Source organism: Gallinula chloropus (genome assembly GCF_964237585.1).
Source record: "Gallinula chloropus genome assembly, chromosome: 1".
In the NCBI taxonomy this organism is placed as follows: Eukaryota; Metazoa; Chordata; class Aves; order Gruiformes; family Rallidae; genus Gallinula; species Gallinula chloropus.
Window position 1 is genome coordinate 197,982,622 of NC_140085.1, and position 18,981 is coordinate 198,001,602.

General features: G+C 42.4%; 1 protein-coding gene across 1 annotated transcript in view; it reads left to right on the forward strand.

The window, feature by feature from the left end:
- The window catches only part of LOC311192138 (N-acetylated-alpha-linked acidic dipeptidase 2-like), a gene marked incomplete at its 5' end in the record, with an annotated part of 34,931 nt that extends 24,615 nt beyond the window's left edge, over positions 1–10,316 (forward strand). The window contains 5 exons of the mRNA XM_084264562.1: positions 1,382–1,472; positions 2,132–2,396; positions 6,721–6,802; positions 7,779–7,871; positions 9,628–10,316. Of these exons, the coding sequence (XP_084120688.1) occupies positions 1,382–1,472; positions 2,132–2,396; positions 6,721–6,802; positions 7,779–7,871; positions 9,628–9,817 (721 nt within the window). The 3' untranslated portion in view covers positions 9,818–10,316. The remainder of the gene's footprint in view (positions 1–1,381; positions 1,473–2,131; positions 2,397–6,720; positions 6,803–7,778; positions 7,872–9,627) is intronic.
- Between the last annotated feature and the right edge of the window lie 8,665 nt (positions 10,317–18,981).

Consider the following 18,981-nt stretch of genomic DNA (forward strand, 5'->3'; position numbering starts at 1 on the left):
CCAGCATTTTTCAAGATGTGCTATTGATAACAGCAATACAAAACCTTTTAGTGCAAGGTGACTCACTAGCAATATCTTTTAAAGTAAAATAAAGTAAAATTTTATGACTTCTTTTTTAATGAAGGTGACATCTATGCCTGTTGTAAAATGAAACACATTTTAAAGGCCTTTTATTAGTAGAAAAGCAATTTGGAAAGCAGTCAAAAAAGAGCAGGGCAGGGAAAGAGTTCAAACTACAATTTAGTCACCCTACTAGACAAGATAGTATCAAAATTGTTAGGATAAGCAAATGCTCAGGGGAAAGAAACATCCTACAGTGGTAATTAAAAAGCTCTCATGATGCTTCTTCTTTGTTTATACAATAGATGTAAGCACAGTGCATTACAAATCTATATCTGAAGGTATTAAAACTTCATAGTTGAAGTTACTGAAACTCCTAAACTGTCTTGGAACCTGTGACTCATGGGGCTAAATCTTATTCACAGGGTGATGTGTAAGGCATGTTAATTTTACACCTTACTCATGTAAGGTAAATAAAACTTCCCCTTTTTGTGATTTTACCAAAAAGTTCTGCTTATATTACCTAGTCTTTCAGCCCTGGTTAGAGGACTGTCTAGATTTGTTAGGCTCACTGAGGTTTCTTCCTTTTGAAAAGGGTACCAGATCTGCCCTTTTCCAGTTAAAACAAATAGCTCCTTGCAGAAATTTATACTAATCCAAGAACTTTAGCTGGGTTATTTTTCTTTTTTTTAGCCAAGAAACACCAATTATCCATCAGACTAGATATATAAACCTAACACTCAATATAAAACTTAAATATTTGAAAATCTCTAGAATATTACGTCTTTAGAATTTTCTTTTCCTCTGCCTTGCCACACCTACCCAGCAGATGGCAATATCTACTTGTAAGTAACAAATGCTAATTGCATCTTCTGCAGTGGAAGTTATTTATCGCTCTGATTCTACTGCGGACTATTGTAAATATAGAAACTCATCTTTCTTTACATGTATTGCTGCTGTATTCATGTTAGTTTGGAAAGAAATGGTTAATGTTTTAGGATCGCAGAGATGCATCTGATATAATCTTACAGCTCTTGTGTATAATGTGTTGGGTTTTTTTTTTAAATGTGGACAGTGTCATAAGGAGAATTGACCTTTAAAAGATCTTCCAAGTAATATAAGATGCTGAAGTAGGTAACTGATTCAATTAGAGTAATTAATCTTGCCATTCATATTGTCCCTGATCTTAGTCACATCCCTGATGTGACCTCCAGAAGAAGTTACCTTAATTTATTTGAAAAAAAATCTGTATTTTGCATTAATTACTACCATTCTATGATGTAAGTGCTCTCACTAAGATGTTGTCTTTTTCTATATGTAGAATAAACAAACTGGGATCAGGCAGTGATTTTGAAGCATACTTTCAGCGACTGGGAATTGCATCAGGCAGAGTCCGTTATACCAAGAATAGGGTAAGTCTTCCAGATTGCTTGAAGAAGTTTGATAGCACTGAGCACTCATCTTTTAAAAGCATTCATTCTTAATTAATAAAAGCACATTCAAGGAATCTTTGATTGGTTTGTATCTCAGTGCCATTTCTTAATTTAGAAAGAAACCTAAATGTTTGGAGAATAAAGCCTGTTTCAGTGATGTGTATATTCTGTAGGCTGTCAAGTTCACAGAGGGTTTTTATAGAGTGTGATTGGAGGTGTATATGTCATTCCACCATACTGTTATTATGCCCCTTCACATACAAATCTTCCTTGATTGCAGTCACAAATAACTACACAAGATGGAAAGGAGATATGATTGAGGGCTTTGGCCATCCAGAGCCCGAAATTATTTTCACTTTTGGTGAAGGCAATCTCTGTACAATAGAGCTGAAGGGAGGTCCATGCAGGTAGAGAGAAGGAAGCCTGCTTGCTTAATTTGTGCAACAGTCCATGGATTCAGGTTGGTTTAATTTCTTAAAATGAACAGAAAAAATGTGAGGTTAGTAAATAGTGTTTTGTAGCAAATGGCATTTTTGATTTGGGAACAGCGCACAACATCATAGGTGCTAAGTGATCAATACATCCCTTAACTGCAGCTGGAATGCAGGGCACTGACATATCTGCTTGCTCTTTTTCAGAAAGCAGACAAATTCAGCAATTATCCTGTTTATCACACTGTGTATGAGACGTTTGAGTTAGTGGAAAAATTTTATGACCCCACTTTCAAGAAACAGCTAACAATTGCCCAGTTACGAGGCAAGCTGGTTTATGAACTTGCAGATTCCCAGGTCATTCCATTCGACTGTAGAGATTATGGAGAAGCCTTAAAAGGATACAGTAATAGAATTTATAAATTGGCCAAGAAGCATGAAGAACAGCTGAAAACTTACGGAGTATCATTTGGTGAGTAATAACTGCAACAGCATTTGTTAAGTGAGTTAGAATTATCCAAGGACAATATATATATGTTATAGCTCTGAAATTGAATTTCTTATTTTTGTGTTTCAACTCTGTCATCATAATAATGAGCTCTTTTTTTTCCTAGCCATAATACAAGTTTAATACATTATAGATGTGAGGGTTATAGATGAGAGTGTTATAATAATTTCCCTGCATATTACTAATTTGGGGCATTATTGCAGTGCTCACAAGCAGTCAGGGACCACAATAAAATGCAGAGCAAAGAGGTGGGATCAGCCTGCTTCTCACTTTCATGCTTAAAAAAGAAGACAAGTTAAATATCAGTTTATGGCAACTGACTGAACTTGGGAGACACAGGTGCCCATTTGTCCTCAGACTTTATCTGACCCCAGGACACTTTCTTACCGTCTGTCTCAGTGCCTGGATACCACTTTTAGGCAACAGAATAATTTCTCTAACTCTTCTGCTTAAATACATCCATTTGCTGAGCACTTAACCACATTGCAATGAAGAACATAAACCAGGTAGAAAGCAGGAGAGTGCTCTGCATCCCAAGGTAGGCTATCTTCCATGGTAATCTTCTTTCAGTCTGTCTGTCTTTCATGTTGTCTCCTTCACCTTTTGTGCTCCTGTAACAATTTTTTAATCAGTCCAGATTAACTTGGCACCTGATGGTTTAGAGGCATAAAGGAGCTTTTTGGAGCTGCAATGCTCTTCTGTGTTGCATGAAACCTTAGAAGAAACTCAAACCCTTATTTAGGGGAAATTAAAAATTACATTTGAAACTTCACTTAATGGCTTAGATAAAAAAGATTCTCACCTATTTCTGAAAGACACACTTTTTTGTAAAAGAGCCACTCAAGTCAGAGGACACCGTGTGTGATGGATCATCTAGTCTGAGATTTTGCATAACACAAGTATTTAATTCAATATGTTCTTGTGTTTAATGCAGCGTATCTTGTAAAGAAACATCAAATCCAGAATTTCTCTTTGTTCTAGTAGCACATCTACCAAAATTTAAGTCAGTAATTTCTTTTCATTGTTTAAGTTTCTTTCTCATTTCAGATTAGAAGTTGCCCAAGATACCTTCTCACCAATGTATCCATTTTTGTTTCTATATTCTAGAAGCAATCTTCCATTTTTTTTTGTTTTGTTTTTAGCTTTTTCCCTCTGAATGTCACTTAACACTCTCCCCTTAATAATTTTATAGACATGTCACTTTGACCATTTCTTGCAAGGCACGTTTTCCAGTCTTTTCATTATTTTCACACCTATTCTCAGATCTCTGATCAGTTTTAAATTATTTATTAAATAAATCTATAATTTTTAATTTTTAATTATTCTATTGTAGCAGAGCACACTAAAATATATAGACAGTTCTTACAGTACTGTGAAAATGAAAATTCATTTCACCTGGCTTTTTCATAGCATTTCCTATTGACAGCACAGAATGTCAGAAAATTGTTAATTAAGCCTGAATAAATCACATAATTGTCCTTCAAAATAACACATTACAGGTTTTATTTGCCATTGGATTCACATTTCAGCTGTTCCTCTACAACAACGAAGGCTGGAAGCCTTCTTTCATGAGCTATATACTTGTAGTCATATGCTATCAGAAACTAAGGATTGCCAGGGAAAACATAAAACAAAGAAATTGAATATTTTCTGAAATAACCAACACTGACAGCACTGAATAGCTAGGAAACATGGGCACAAATTCTCTTACATATTTGCAGATGACCTTTCTTTTTTTTCTCTTAAATCCCCTCCTACTGCCTCTGAAATATAATCTGCTGCTACGATATAGCCATGATGTCATCAGGGCAGACCTCCGTCCTCTGGCAAACATGTAAGTTTTGCCAGGGGTGTGGAAAAGTGTCAGTTCTCACCCTCACAAGGTGACATGGGTCTGCCTGTGCTGCAGTAGATAAACAAGTTGCACACATAAAACCTGTGCCTCTAATTATGTAAACTAAACAAAAATATTAATACAAAACCAGGCAAGCGTAGGCTGGTGATAAATAAGTTTGCTAGAAATAGAAGAGCAAACGAGACTGCAGAACAGCTTTCAGTGAGTCATGGGAACAGAAAGCCTGTCACACTGAATAGTGCGATAAATCTCTCTGCAGAAAGCCTATCACACGAAAATAGCCTGATAAAGATATAAACAGTGGAGGGACATAGTTGCCAACAAAGGACCTGATTTAGGAGATGACTTAATCTCATGCCCTGTATTCCTGTACAATAAAGAGGGGATGCTCTGGTTTATCTAAAGTTTTCTGAAACTTGTGGGCAAAATGCACAAGCTAAATCTTCTGTCTTTGTTAACTGGATTGATTTTTTGTAAGGTCAGACGTTCTCCTCCTCGTAACATCCACTGTTTACTTGTTCTAGAAAAATTGCTTGTATAAATTGATACTTTTACCAGGGCTGTATTAAATAGACCCTGTCACATGTAAATTACAACAGCTGATATTGTCATTAAAAGAGAGGCCTGGTGCTTCTTTCCTAAGTTATTCCACAGGGTTTGGACATTCTGCCAGGGACAGAGCAGGAGAAAGCAACTCATCCACCAGTCCACCCACACGTAATCAGTCATAACAGGCAAAATCCTGGGGCTTGAGTGGCATTGCTGTGGGGTGGGGTGGTGGGTTGAACCAGGCTGAGGCCAGGTGCCCCCCAAAGCTGCTCTATCCTTGCCCTCCTCAACTGGATAGGGGAGAGGAGATATAATGAAAGGCTGATGGGTTGAAATAAGGACAGGGAGAGATCACTCACCAGTTACTGTCATGGGCCAGACCCAACAACAACAACAAAATCATCTAATTACATAATCAAAACAGTAGGATAATGAGAAATGAAACCAAGTCTTAAAACACCTCCCCCGCCACCCCTTCCTTCTTCCCAAGCTCAATGCCACTCCCCATTTCGGTCCCTCCTCCCCCCAGCAGCACAGGGGGAAGGGGAATGGGGGTTGGGGTCAGTTCATCACACCTTGTCTCTGCTGCTTCTTCCTCCGCAGTGGGAGGACTCCTCACACTCTGCCCCTGCTCCAGCCTGGGGTCCCTCCCACAGGAGACAGTCCTTCATGAACTTCTCCAAAGTGAGTCCTTCCCACAGGCTGCAGTTCTTCATGAACTGCTCCAGAGTGGGTGCCTCACAGGGGACACAAGTTCTGGAAGAAACTTCCAGAGTCTAGTGTGGGCTCCTCTCTCCGTGAGGCCACAGGTCCTGGCAGGAGCCTGCTCCTGTACAGGCTTCCCATGGGGTAACATGGGGGTGAATCCACCTGATCCAGCATAGGGTCCTCCTTGGGCTGCAAGTGGATGACTGTGCCACCATCATCCTCCATGGGTTTCAGGGCAATCTCTGCTCCAGTGCCTGGAGCATCCCCTTCCCGTCCTGTACTGACCTTGGTGTCTGCAGAGTTGTTCCTTTCCCATCTTCTCACGCCTCTTTCTGGCTGCAGTTTCTCCTGTTATTTTTTTTCCTCTTCTTAACTGTTATCCCAGAGGCACTACCACCATCGCTGATGGGCTCAGCCTTGGCCAGCAGTGGGTCCATTTCGGGGCCAGCTGGTGTTGGCTCTGTCTGACTTAGGTGAAGCTTCTAGCAGTTTCTCACAGAAGCCACCCCTGCAGCCCTCCACCACCAAAACTCTGCCACACACACAAACCCAATGCAGATGGCATGCAGGGTCATGCTGGGGACACCTCCTATGCTGTAACTGTAGCGCACATGTGGAGCAAGCACAGGACTGCGCTGCTTCAACCTTCCTTCTCTATCACTGTGCTTTATGTGAGCTCTGTCTTTTCTGCTTCACCTAACACTATTCAACATACCTATCACACTTCTGCTGTGATATGAATAGGACATAATGTTCCAAGAGGGAAATCCTGCTGTCCTTCCACAGCCTGCTGGAACAGCTGGTATTTTTGATGTAAGTCAGGCTTTTGATACCTGAACGCTGCAGTGCACCCCTTGGTTAAAAAGGAAGCTGCAGAGATCTCCATTTGTGATGCCAGCCAGCCTCTTCCTTGCCAGGCAGAGGGAAAACAAAACCTTGTGAAACCTTTATCGAGGCTTCTGCTCTGTGGTTGGCCTCATTGCACAAGGTCTTTGTTACTCCTAGTAGTGCAGGTCTTACAAGTCCACACAAGGGAAACTAATGAATTATGGAAGGATAAAATTAATGCAACTATTTCAGTAAAACTAATGTAGTTTTTTTCCCACTGGGCAACTGAAAGGTATATTGGGATCAGCAGATATGCTGAAGTTTTTTGTAAGGTCCTTCCTTTTCTAGATCCTCTTTTTTCTGCTGTGGTGAACTTCTCAAAGGCTGCTGCTGAATTTCATGGGAGACTTGAACAAGTTGACAAGAAAGAGTAAGTCTGAAAAAAACTAATTATATGTATATATGTGTGTATATCTGTCTTACTACCAGGGTGGCAGTTCTTTGTTTTCAGTGACTACACAAGGAGTCTTCCTGATCAGTGTAGAATAGTCTACCTTGAACCCAGTCAGGCAGTATCTGCTAAAATGAATTCTGCTTCCTGTGATGAATAGTGTCAGCTGTAGAGCTTATTGCTAGTATCAAGTTGTCATAGGGTTGGACCCGATGATCTCTTGAGGTCCCTTCCCACCCCTATGATTCTGTGATTAAAATTATGGTAATATGTGGAAAGGCTGGTAGCAATGAAAGTTAAAGTTGGCCTGAGCTCTGTGTTTAGACACCTACATTTGAGGGCTGTAGGTGATGCCAGAATTTGTACTTCCAGCACACCTGGAGGGGACAGAATGACGCTTCAGAGTATCTAAGGTATCCACATGATGCTTGCAAACCGAAGGGACCTACAGGATTCCTATGCCCACTGAGTGAACTGGCTAGAGACTGGGTGCTCCCAAGCACCCAGTACAGTACCAGTTGTGTTTAAGCAACTGAATCCCATTCTTACTGTGTTACTGTATAGATTAGACCAGGAGCTTGGACACTTTGCTTATGGGTGGACACCAAAATCTAGGTCTCTTCATCTTGATCTAAATCTCAGCCTTCCTCTCCCCTCTGTCAAGTGCAATCCTTCTAGTGCCCTTTAATACTAAGCAAGTATCTGACACTGTCAAAAAGACTGCCATTTATTTTGCATAATGTGAAATCTTGTAGTTGAATTTTCTGACACAGATATCCTAATGCATTAATATACCAAGTATGTAGTATCTCCATTGGCAAAATCGCATCTTTTTGCAAAATTTAGACAATCCTTGTCATTTTTTTCTGTATGAAGAAGAGGTGAAGTGTTAAAATCAAACTGGGAAGTCGTGTTTCCTCACTATGTGAATTGTCTCTGTCTCTGTTCTCTGCAGTCCAGTCGCAGTGCGAATCATGAATGATCAGCTGATGTTTATGGAAAGGGCTTTCATTGATCCTCTTGGCTTACCAGGAAGGAAGTTTTACAGGTGAGGCAAAAAGTTTCTTGGCCAACTATGTAAGGTACTGCTTTTTTCCAGGTGAACCCCACCCTAACACATCAGTTATCTGCTGTGTAGGTCTCATATAGGAATGATAGCTCAACAGCTTCTGTTTTAGGTACAATCCAGTGACGAGCAGCCTTTGTTTACAACCTTCAAAGAGAATTCTTTGGCTGCACCAGTCTTGTGCTGCTTAATTCTTCTTCTTGGATCTGGCACTCTGTTTTTATTATCTGTCATACTCTGACGTTTATTTGGAGATGTGTAGTAACTACTTCTGTTCCCACTTGCACTTTTAAATCTGTACAAAGTGAGGACTGAGTGGAGAATTAACTGTATAGAAAGAAAGGAGAAACAAGGAAAGAGTAAAAGGGAGAAGAGAAAGAGAACAGATATGAAGTGAGGGTCGGGTGAAGAGAGAAGTCCAGAAGAGAGTTTGTGGAAAGGGTAGATAAAGGTCCAGAAGAGAGCTTGGAGAGAGTGAAATTTGAGCAAAGGGTAGATAAAGGCCCATGAGCTGCAGAGAACCACCTGTCCCTGCACTGTCTGCTTCTATAGATGCCCCATCTAGCTTAAATCATTAACTAGCTATTCTTGAAGTTTTCTCTCTAAAGCACGTGGGCCTGGGGAAGGACAATGTTTGGTGCATCGCAATACCCTTTAGAGAAACCCAGTGTGTTTATTAGAAACTCTTGACAAGAGGGTGGCTTCCAGCATCAGGTGTGTGATACTTCACTCCCAGTGTCCCCCTTTTCCTATGACTGGACACATGTGGCTCACTGAGTGATGGCTGTCACACCAAGCCAGACGCTCCTCAGGCAGGTACAATGGGAATCACACTTCCAGCCTCCTAAGGTGAACTCCTGTTCAGGCTTTTGAAAAAAATGAAGTGGTTGTTTTCTGCAATCCTTCTTGCTGGGTGTCAGGTATCATTTAGAGCTGTGTGGAGGTTTGGTTTGGGTTTGGTTTTGTTTTTTTTTTAACTTGCTGGCATTTATTTATGTAGTTTTAGTCTTTACTTTGGGAAGCCTCTTTCATGTGTGCTTTGATACTTCACATACTGTTGGACTTGGCAGTGCTAGGTTTACAGTTGGACTCGATCTTAAAGGTCTTTTCCAATCTAAATGATTGAATTGATTTTATGATTCATGTGAACAAAATCAATTTAAAAGCAATTCTGCAACTATTATTTAAGGAAAAAAAAGACAAATAAAATTTTGCCCAGTTCTGTTCCAATATAATCACTTTTCTGAAGGATTCCTGCTGTTCTCAAGAATTCTTCCATAGATTCCCCCCCTCTTTTCACATTCCTTTCCCAGATCTTCTGATCATCATTCAATTGCTCAGTTATTTTTTGAGGTTTATATTCCACATCTTCTCATTGTACATCCTTAACTAGTTTTATTCCCTGTTCCAGACTGCCACATTAGTTCAACAGGTTTGTTGAGCTCCCATTTTTAAAAATTTCAACATAGGTTCAGTCCTAGTTAAGTAAAGGCATCACCTTTTCCCAAGGAGAAGGCTACCTTTCCTATATCTGTGCCCTTTCCCATGGATTTTGCCCTTGGGGCTGCTTCCCCCTCTCCATATAAAGATAGGTATTTAGTAACATTTGATCTGCATGGAATTCATAGCTGGTTTTTGGAGCACACATACAGTTCCCTATGAGGAACACGCACACGGTTAATGGTTATTTTATTTATTTAGTATAGTTACATTATTTTCTTTTCTTCTTTCCCCACAGACATGTCATCTTTGCTCCCAGCAGTCACAACAAGTATGCTGGAGAGTCCTTCCCAGGGATCTATGATGCCATGTTTGATATTGAAAGCAAAGCTGATCAACGTGAAGCCTGGGAAGAAGTGAAGAGGCAGATTTCCATTGCAGCCTTCACTGTGCAGGCTGCAGCAGGGACACTGAAAGACGTAGCATAGGATGATGGTTTTGAAGAGCTTAGTAAACAGCACAGCCTGAAATGTTCTGTAATCCAGCTACCAGAGTGACCAAGTCTCCCCTGACTGCCTGCTGTAGCTGGATTTCTAGCCTCCTGAATGCATGCAAGTGTACTGGTAGGGTGAGTAGGAGCTCTGTGCATCAAAGAGCTCCTGAGCTAGAAATCACTGCTTCTCCCATACTGACAAAACTGTAGCTATAAGAACAGACCTAGATGGAAGCAAATTTTGGGGTGGGGAGAAGGAAGAGTCAGTTCCCAATTAGAGTTTTCTGAAAGATCTGTCAGTTTTGAAGACAAGATATTTTGGATGTACAAGTTGTAAATCTTGTCCGTAGCGGTGATCAATGGCACACATTTCAAGAGATCTAATATAACACTCCACAGGATGTGCATTTTTCTTGTTCTGATAATGACTTTTATTAGACACCAAAAGCAGCTCTGTATTTTAGCATTTATTCTGCAGGACTGGTTAGCACTCATTATACTGATTTGTTTTCTTGTCCTGAAGAAATAAAGTACTGGCTGCCGTCCTGGTTGCCAAAGTGGTACTACCCATGCTTGATAGCCAGAGAAAAGAGCATCTTATATGCAGAAATCAATCAAAAAGTATTTCCTGGGGGAGTGAGTGTCCACCCATCCCTCTGAAAGACATTCAGCACCTCCCTCCTTTATTTACACTTTGGGATTTACATTATGTATGTTCCAAAATTCCATCAATATTCCATACTGTAAATCACCATGACCTCCCTGCTCCTTTTGGTGCTTTGCTTAGTCCCAATCTCATTTTGTTTGGCAGCTTTTGTTCCTTTTTTTTACCCTGGGTGTTATCTTTCATGTAGGTGTCTTCTTCCAGTTGAGGGAGCTGGAGGACATTGCCACTATTGGCATGGGGCTTGAGGTTATTCTATATTCAAATTAAGACCTGAAGGAAGCTTTCCATCAGGAGCTGCTTCAGAGAGAAACTGAAATGCATGAGAAGGGCAATTGTACAACACTTTAATTTGTAAAAAAATTGATTCTTGCTTCATTTGATCTTTAAATGTACTTCTCATCTACATGCTTTACAACTAATACAATTGCTAGAGTTTTATTAAATCACATTGCAGATAGTGGGTGCTGATAATAACCTATTTCTTGGGTTATGTAAAATATAGTGCAGGTTTTCTCACAACCATAAATTGCAGCAGGTTGTGGGAATGAAATCTTCTTTTTTTCCTTTTTTCTTTTTTCCAATGGGAACTAGAACAGATGTGATACTAAAAAAAGAGAAACAGGACAACTACGAGGCTAGAGAAGGAGTTGTTCTCACCTAACGTGCCTTGAATTCAGACAAGGGAACCAGAAATTACTATAGTTCAGTCATTTGGGAAGGTGCTTTGAGGTATATGTCACCAAGAAGAGAGGCTTTCATTGACATAACTTCCCATAAGCCTCTCTGAAAGTCAAAGGACTGTGCACCTCTGGATGTTGTGCTCATAATTTACTGTTAAATTTCTTTTCACAAACCAACCCTTAGGCACATGAGGGGGAAATTACACGTCCACAGTCCACACTTTACCTCTCCCGTTGTAAAAGTGGTGCCTAACTGGGCTTGTCAGCACACTGCTACAGGAGGTGAGCAGTCAGCTGTGACCACATTCTGTTGTTCCCTTCACTTCTGCCTAACTGGGACCACTCACACTTAAGCTATTCATCTCCCTATCTGTAGTTTAAGGATGTGATAAGGTGCCTGGTATGTGACTGCACTGGTTTCTCTTCCCTTTTCCTGCATCAACCGCCCTTCCCGCTCCATCAGAGCTTGATGTCAGCTGGAGCACACAGGGACTGAATGCGCCCCCAGGGAAGGGTCAGGGCAGCTGGATGGAGGAAAAAAGCCACTAGTGCTTCTTCCTTGTGAAGAGCAGCCAGCTGTGGAGCAATCAATGGTCACTGCCATCGGATCCTCAGAGGATAAGGCAAAGAAGGAATTTCCACATAAAAAGAAGATACCTGAGGACGTATGCTTGCTCCTTCATTTACAGGTACCTCCTCAGTAGTGCACAAGAGTTTCACCAGCAAACCTACCTTGTCGGTGCCTGTTAGCCTTTGAAGTTCTGTGCCGGTACCTTGCTGCTGAAAAAGAACATCCTCTTCATTCCTCTTTGTGCAGTTTGAAGCTGTAAGAAGACATTACACTCACACCAGACTGAGTGCATGGCTGGAGTGTAATCATGTTGTTCTTCTCAAGTTAACTGGTAACTCGCTATCAATGTGTGATGCATCAGAGCCTGAGAAGTATACAAACCAGCTTAAACCTACTTCCAGTCCTCTCTGTGAAGTCCTACTGACTTTAAATTCCTCTACTATCATTCCTGGGGTTTTGGCACACAGCTAGGAGTGCCATCAGGAGAGCTGAATGGTGGTGAATGTCATGGATGTCCCCGTGGCAAGGCAGAGAAGACAACAGTAATTAAATGAAACACAGAAATCTTGCTTCTGCCACATATCCTCTTCCGAGCTGAACCAAAGTGCTGCATTCCCCTCTGAGCAGCACCTGCCCCACAGAAACTGTCCCTAGAGAAACAAGCAAGAGCTGAACTTGGTGAACCACTTTTTTTAAGGCCAAACTGAGACTAAAAGTAGCTCTGGCAAAGTGAAGGTGGCTACTGGTTAACCCTGTAGATTAAACTGAGCAGTTACTTCTAGTAGTCAGCGTCAGCAGGAGGAACTTCAGAAGCCTAAATGGCTTAGAAGCTGTCTGTCCTGGGGATTGCTTCTGTCCTTGCTTGAGCCAGTTACAATCTGTGAAGTGAAGGCAGCAACTGTCTGTCAACATGGTGTCTGTCCTGATGGATCCTACACCTTTAAACATCATCTTCCTCAGCCAGGAAAACCTACGAGCTGTTCTTCATCCCCACCTGTAAGGTGCATCCAGTTTTTGGATGAGTTTGGGGGGGAGGAGGAGGGCTGGTTTGTTGGGCAATGCATGCAGGAGGGGCTGGACCCAGTTCAAGTGAACTGCAAACAAGTTACAACCTTCCATAAAGGGACAGGAGAGGCGATAGAGGGGGAAGCGCTTCACGGGAGGTATCAGATAAGAATAGACGTGCTATATTTACACAGCACCTTCCCCAGATGTGCTTTGCTCGCTTGCTGACAGTAAGCTGCTGATGCATTCCTGATGCTCCCATCTACATTACCTCCAAACTTGGTTGTATTTTTAGATGGAAACTGTAGCCATGGTTGCTGGCCACAGTGACTGTTGTGACAACAGGGTCTTATGTAACCCTTACGCAGCAGGACGTCAGGCTGGGGAAACATGGTCAGGGCTGAACACTGGAAAATTCAGCTCCCTCTCAGATCACTCGCCCCTTCAGATATTCCTGGAACCAACACCCCCTTCCTGAAGCACAGTGTTTTCTTCCTCAGCTTTTCCCATCTCCCAAGCCATGTTCCCATACTCTTTCCCTCTGGCTTGTTCTAACCCACTAGCTCAGACAGGATGACCCGGACACCCAGCCTTGCACACCTCTGGCACTTCTGTAGCACTGCCCTTTGCTCAGCAGATGAGTTAACCACAAGAATCCCACCTTACTACAGGCAGAAACAAACACACTTCGAAGGTAAAGACAAGCTCATTGTGTCTACACTGGAAGTCTCCACTGTGTGATCAAGGAATACTTAATGTCTATTTCAGAAAAAACCCTAAAGAATACTATTACAGCCAAACTTTTTAATAAGAAAGTAGCTGCAATGGTTTGACACCCAGTTCCTTGTATCTACCCCTCACGCCTGCCCCCTGAGTTGGCTTCAGCCCAGAGAGGGACAGCAGCAGCCAGCAATCAGCAACGCAGGTGCAATCTGGAAAGATTCGTAGCTTTGGACATCTGCAGTGGGAGCTGTTGCATCATATTACTCCTCAGACTGAGTATAAAACATAGAATCATAGAATGGCTGCAGTTGGAAAAGACCTTCAAGATCATCAAGTCCAACCATCTGTCCAGCCCTACTAGGTCCAACACTAGACCATGTCACCAAGAATAACATCTATTCTTCTTTTAAACACTTTCAAGGATGGTGACTCAATCACCTCCCTGGGCAGCCTGTGCCAATATCTGACAACCCTTTCAGTAAAGACATTTTTCCTAATATCTGATCTAAACTTCCCCTGACGCAACTTCAGACCGTTTCCTCTTATCCTGTCACTAGCTACCAGGGAGAAGAGGCCGAGCTCCACCTCACTACAACCACCTTTTAGGTAGTTGTACAGAGTGATGAGGTCTCTCCTCAGTCTCCTCCAGACTAAATAGTCCCAACTCCTTCAGCCACTCCACATAAGATTTGTCTTCCAAACCCTTCACCAGCCTTGGAGCTCTTCTCTGAACATGCTCGAGCATCTTGATGTCCTTCTTGTAGTGAGGATGTCATGGATGGAGAGATGAGGGATGCACTTCACTCTTCAGAGAGGCAACAATATGTTTATTGATATAAAACAAAAGGTGCAATAAAGATGACAGTGATTAAGGTTTGATAGAAAGGTTATCTTGATTATTTAGTGCACAGAAAACAGGCTCAGGCAAAGCTGCCAGGGAGACCCTCCCGTTGAGTCATGAGGTTCAGAAAGGAACCCCTTGCTTTCTAAACTCAGAGAGGAGCCGAGGGGCGGCTGGATCCAGTCTTAGCCCCAGACTTGGTCAACAGTTTATGTCCAAAGGATTCTATGTGCACAATCAATCCTTTATATTTCTTAGCTAAGATCACAAGGGTAAGTGCACTTATTCCCAATTCACTTCCTGAGGATCTGTTGCAGCAAGGATGCTCTCAACCTCAAGGCGTCACCTTGAGAGGTGTCCCTTTCGAGGGGACATCCTGACGTGCAGCCCGCTGTCATCTCAGGAGACTTCAAAGGGCTCTTGGGCTGCTCACTATTTATGGAGTAAGATGATTGGCTCATATTTACACTGCAGGTGCCAGTGGGCACTGCCCAGTGCTCTGTCCAGGTGGGCACATTAGCATAGATAGTCCTTGGCTACTGTGTTGTTACCTGTCTTCCTGGAATCACTGTGAGGCAGATGCAGACATCACGACCATCATCAACAGTTATCAATTAATCCAGATTTATGGGGAAAAGTCAGGCAAAGGTGGGGGCAGTGGGGTAAGCACACTGTCTCAGGGCCCAAAAGGGAACACAAACATGTGAAAACCTGTCTCTTTAAAAATTCATTTTCAACTACTTTTCAATATCCTCCCTTCATTTTTATCTTCTTTATAGCTGTTAACTTTCTGGGAAACCATAAGCATCCCATTTAATATATAAATCCACTGAAGTAAAAATTTTGTACCCAAGGTGCCAATAGGCTCCTGATTTGCAGAGCTGCAAATAGAGCTGAATTCTGAACCGAACGCTTTCGTCAGAAGGTCTGTCCATAGGTAGACAATCCACATGTTAACTGCTTTGGGAGGTGAAGGCAGAGCATTTGAAGTTTGGGCTTATGTTTATGCATACAGCAAAATAACCTGATTACAAGACAGAAAAAATGACATCCCTTGGGGTCCAGAAGCGCAAGGATCAGCTCTGCCTCTTAAGCACGAGTCTGCAGAACAAATCAGGTTAGGCATCTTAGGCTAGAAGCACATTAGGTTAGTTTTCTCCCAAGCACCAAATTCAGCAATAAAACTGCAGTGTCAATATTTATCATAAAACATATTCCACAGAACAAGGTATTTGGACTAAAAATAGCTCGTCGATGGCTGTAAGGGAACAGCCTCAGCTTTGAACAACTGCTGTGAAAACACAGCTTTTATTAATATTCAACAGGAACTAACTTTCCAAACACTTGTTTCCAGAAGGCAACAAAAACATTCAAGAGGATCATGGAATCAGGGAATCATAGAGTACCAGCTTGGAAGGGACCTCCAGGACCTGATGTCCCTGCTTACTGCAGGGGGGTTGGACCAGATGACCTCTAAATGTCCCTTCCAACCCAACACATTCTATGACTGCCTGGTCCAAACTTTCTTGGCAAAAGCAGAGTCTAGACCAGATGGCCCAGTCCCCTGTCCAGATCAGTCTTACAAGTGGCCAATACTGGGGAATCTATCACTTCCCTGGGGAGGTTGTTCCAGTGGCTGACTTATCGTTGTGAAACATGTTCCTCTTGTGTCCAATCAGAATCTCCCCAGAGTAATTTTACCCATCACCCCTCCTCTTTTCTATGCGACTCCTTGATGGAGACTCCTTTCTACATCTTTGTAGGCACCCATGGACATGGAACATGGTTATAGGGTCTCCCCTAAGCCTCCTTTTCTCAAGGCAGAACAAACCCAGCTCTCAGCCTTTCCCTATATGGCAGTTTTCCCAGTCCTTACATCACCTTTGTGACACATCTTTGAACCCTCTCCAGGCTCCGTATCAGGAACCAAAACTGAACACAGTGTTCCAGGTGTGGCCTGAAAGGTGTGGAGTAGTTTCCTCTTCACACAGAACCACGCTGGCTGCAATAATCCCTGCACGCTTTCTCCACAGCCACAATCAGTCATCACTGATGGATTAAGCTGATGGAAATCTCACTGACACACTTCACGTACCTCTGGATCACAGGTACCTGTTCCTAGAGTCCCTTTCCTTTGAGGCTGACGGGACTGGCTATGCCGGTGCAGTTCACAGTGGCCACATACATTTGTTCTTCATTCTCATCCATGCCAACGTTGTGTTGGTGAAGCAAAATGTTTGGAACAGAAACTTATGAACAACTTGGAACTTATGTCAACTTGGAACAGTTGACTTGTGAAGAGGGGTTGAAACCTGTGCTGCCTACGGGAGATGTAAAGACCATGCTCTTTACAGCCCGCTCTCCTCCCTGCTAACTCCTTCCACCCCAGCACCACCCTCCATTTGCAGATGCTCTCAGAGGAACTCAATTTGACTAACAACTATTCATGCAGCAACCCTGGGTTAGCTTACAGCAGCTGTGACAGTATCTTGGCTATCTTTGGTTAAAGCATGCAACCAGCTTTGAGAAAACACCAAGGTTTTATCACCAGTTTCAGGCCCTGAGCAGTGAGCCCTTTTCCTCTGCACTGTGGGAACACCAGTGGTTTTGACAGGCACCTTCTTCCTCTTCCCAATAGGAGAAAAAGAAACCAAACAAAAAGCAGCTGAGCTATTCATATCCCCCCAGCATTCTCGGGAACAGCCCAAACACTGCATTTGGAATTATTCCAGTTCCACTAAGCTTGTGACAGCTCAGAATTTTTGGGCAGAACAATTCCCAGGAATGAGACAGGTCTCCGTCCAGAAAACCTTACTCGGGTGCTGCAACATGTCTGCATCCTGACCCAGCTGTTGTGCCAGAAACCAAGCAAGGGGTGGGAAAACCCTTTTCCCAGTTTTCCTCATACACAGCTTGTCCTGTCGAAAATCCTCACTTATATTTCCACAACCGTGTTGCAAATCCAAAGGGAAGTTCTTTCCCACAGATTCACAGAAGGGTAGGGGCTGGAAGGGACCTCTGGAGATTATCTAGTCCAATGCCCCAGCCAGAGCAGGATCACCTAGACTAAGTAACACAGGAACACATCCAGGTGGGTTCTGAATGTCTCCAGAGACATCACAACCTCTCTGGGGAGCCTGTCCCAGGGCTTTGTCACACTCGGAGTGAAAAAGTTTTTCCTTAAGTTCCCATGGAAGCTCCTGTGCTCCAGCTCACACCCATTGCCCCTTGTCCTGTCGCTGGACATCACTATCTTTTTATTAAATGTCAACATAGAAAATGGTATCGGTCATCCAAACTCAGGGGTATTTTCAATGGAATCGTGATGCATCCTCAGGAATTCAATGAGGCATCTGTCTATCTGCAACTAGCAAACTGACCTCTGTTCTCCTGTGGAAACACCCAATACTGCAAAAAAACCCTCAAACGCAACCAGTGTGTAATAAGAATTTTATTGAATACATTTAGAAAAAACCTCTAGCATGAAGACATGGGAGTAATTCCTGTACGTAAATTTTAGGGATGTGCAGAGTTAAACAGCCATGCAAAAGGCATCTCCCCCTTCAACTGTAACTCGTGAAATTGAGAATGGCAAAATCATTACTGCCTTAACAGTGTTCCAGACACGGAATTCATCACTTTACAAAGGATCTGGGTCCTCAACAGAGATTAATAAAAAAAAAAATTAAAAAAATCAGTAGCGATTGGGAAAGATCGATGGTTACCAGGTACAGTATTTAACCAACGCTCATGCCAGGTTTCAAGAGTGCAAGCAAAAACTGCATCGTTATGGAGAGTAAGTAGATTTATCTCAAGGCAAAATTCCTATTAAAACTAGTCCCTAAACTACTGAAATGGTGACTTGATAGTGTATGTATTCCAGGAGAACATCTGAGTCAAGAGTTTTTTGTCAAGTAACGCCACATAAAACATGAAAGTCAGAGTAGCTGAAGAGCCCAGTGCTTAACAGTATCTTAACATCAAAAATAAATGCCAGCTCCTGCAAGAAACGTTGGTATGGACATAATACATAAGGCTATGTGGGGAAATGGGCTTATACCCAAGGGAGAAGATAAGTATTTCTGTCACAAATTTGTATACCCACCCATATGTTCAGATTATAAAGGGACTGTGAGGGAAGTGTTTTATACACACCAGGACGGTCAGTTCTAAGACACATAAACCCACACTGAAACACACTACAGCTTTTGAAGATTCATTAATGATAAAAACATAGCTAGAATGTTGCGAGTTAACGGACTCAAATGCAGCACAACTTGGGAAAACATGGGAAAGGCAAGTTTAACTGCAAGAATCCCAGTACATACTCATTATCCAACACCAGGGCGCAGGAGCCTGTTCTGGGGAACTGCTTGAAATGCTCAGACCAGTGACTCGGCTTTTCCAGCTCAACAATGGAGCAGGCACACGGCTACAAAAGCCTGGTAACAATCAGTGCAGTTAAATGAGAGACTTACAGCAGTCTGGAAAGCTTTCCTTCTGTTTTGAAAAACAAGACATGCCACAGAAAACTGGGCTGTTATTTGTAAAACCTGCGCCTTCCTGCCTGATCAAAGATGGGGTTCTCTGCTGGCTGGTTTGCTTACTTTATTAAACAGGTGAGTATTAAAAGTGGGTTTATTGTCCCCAATGGGGGAAGTCGTAAGGGAAC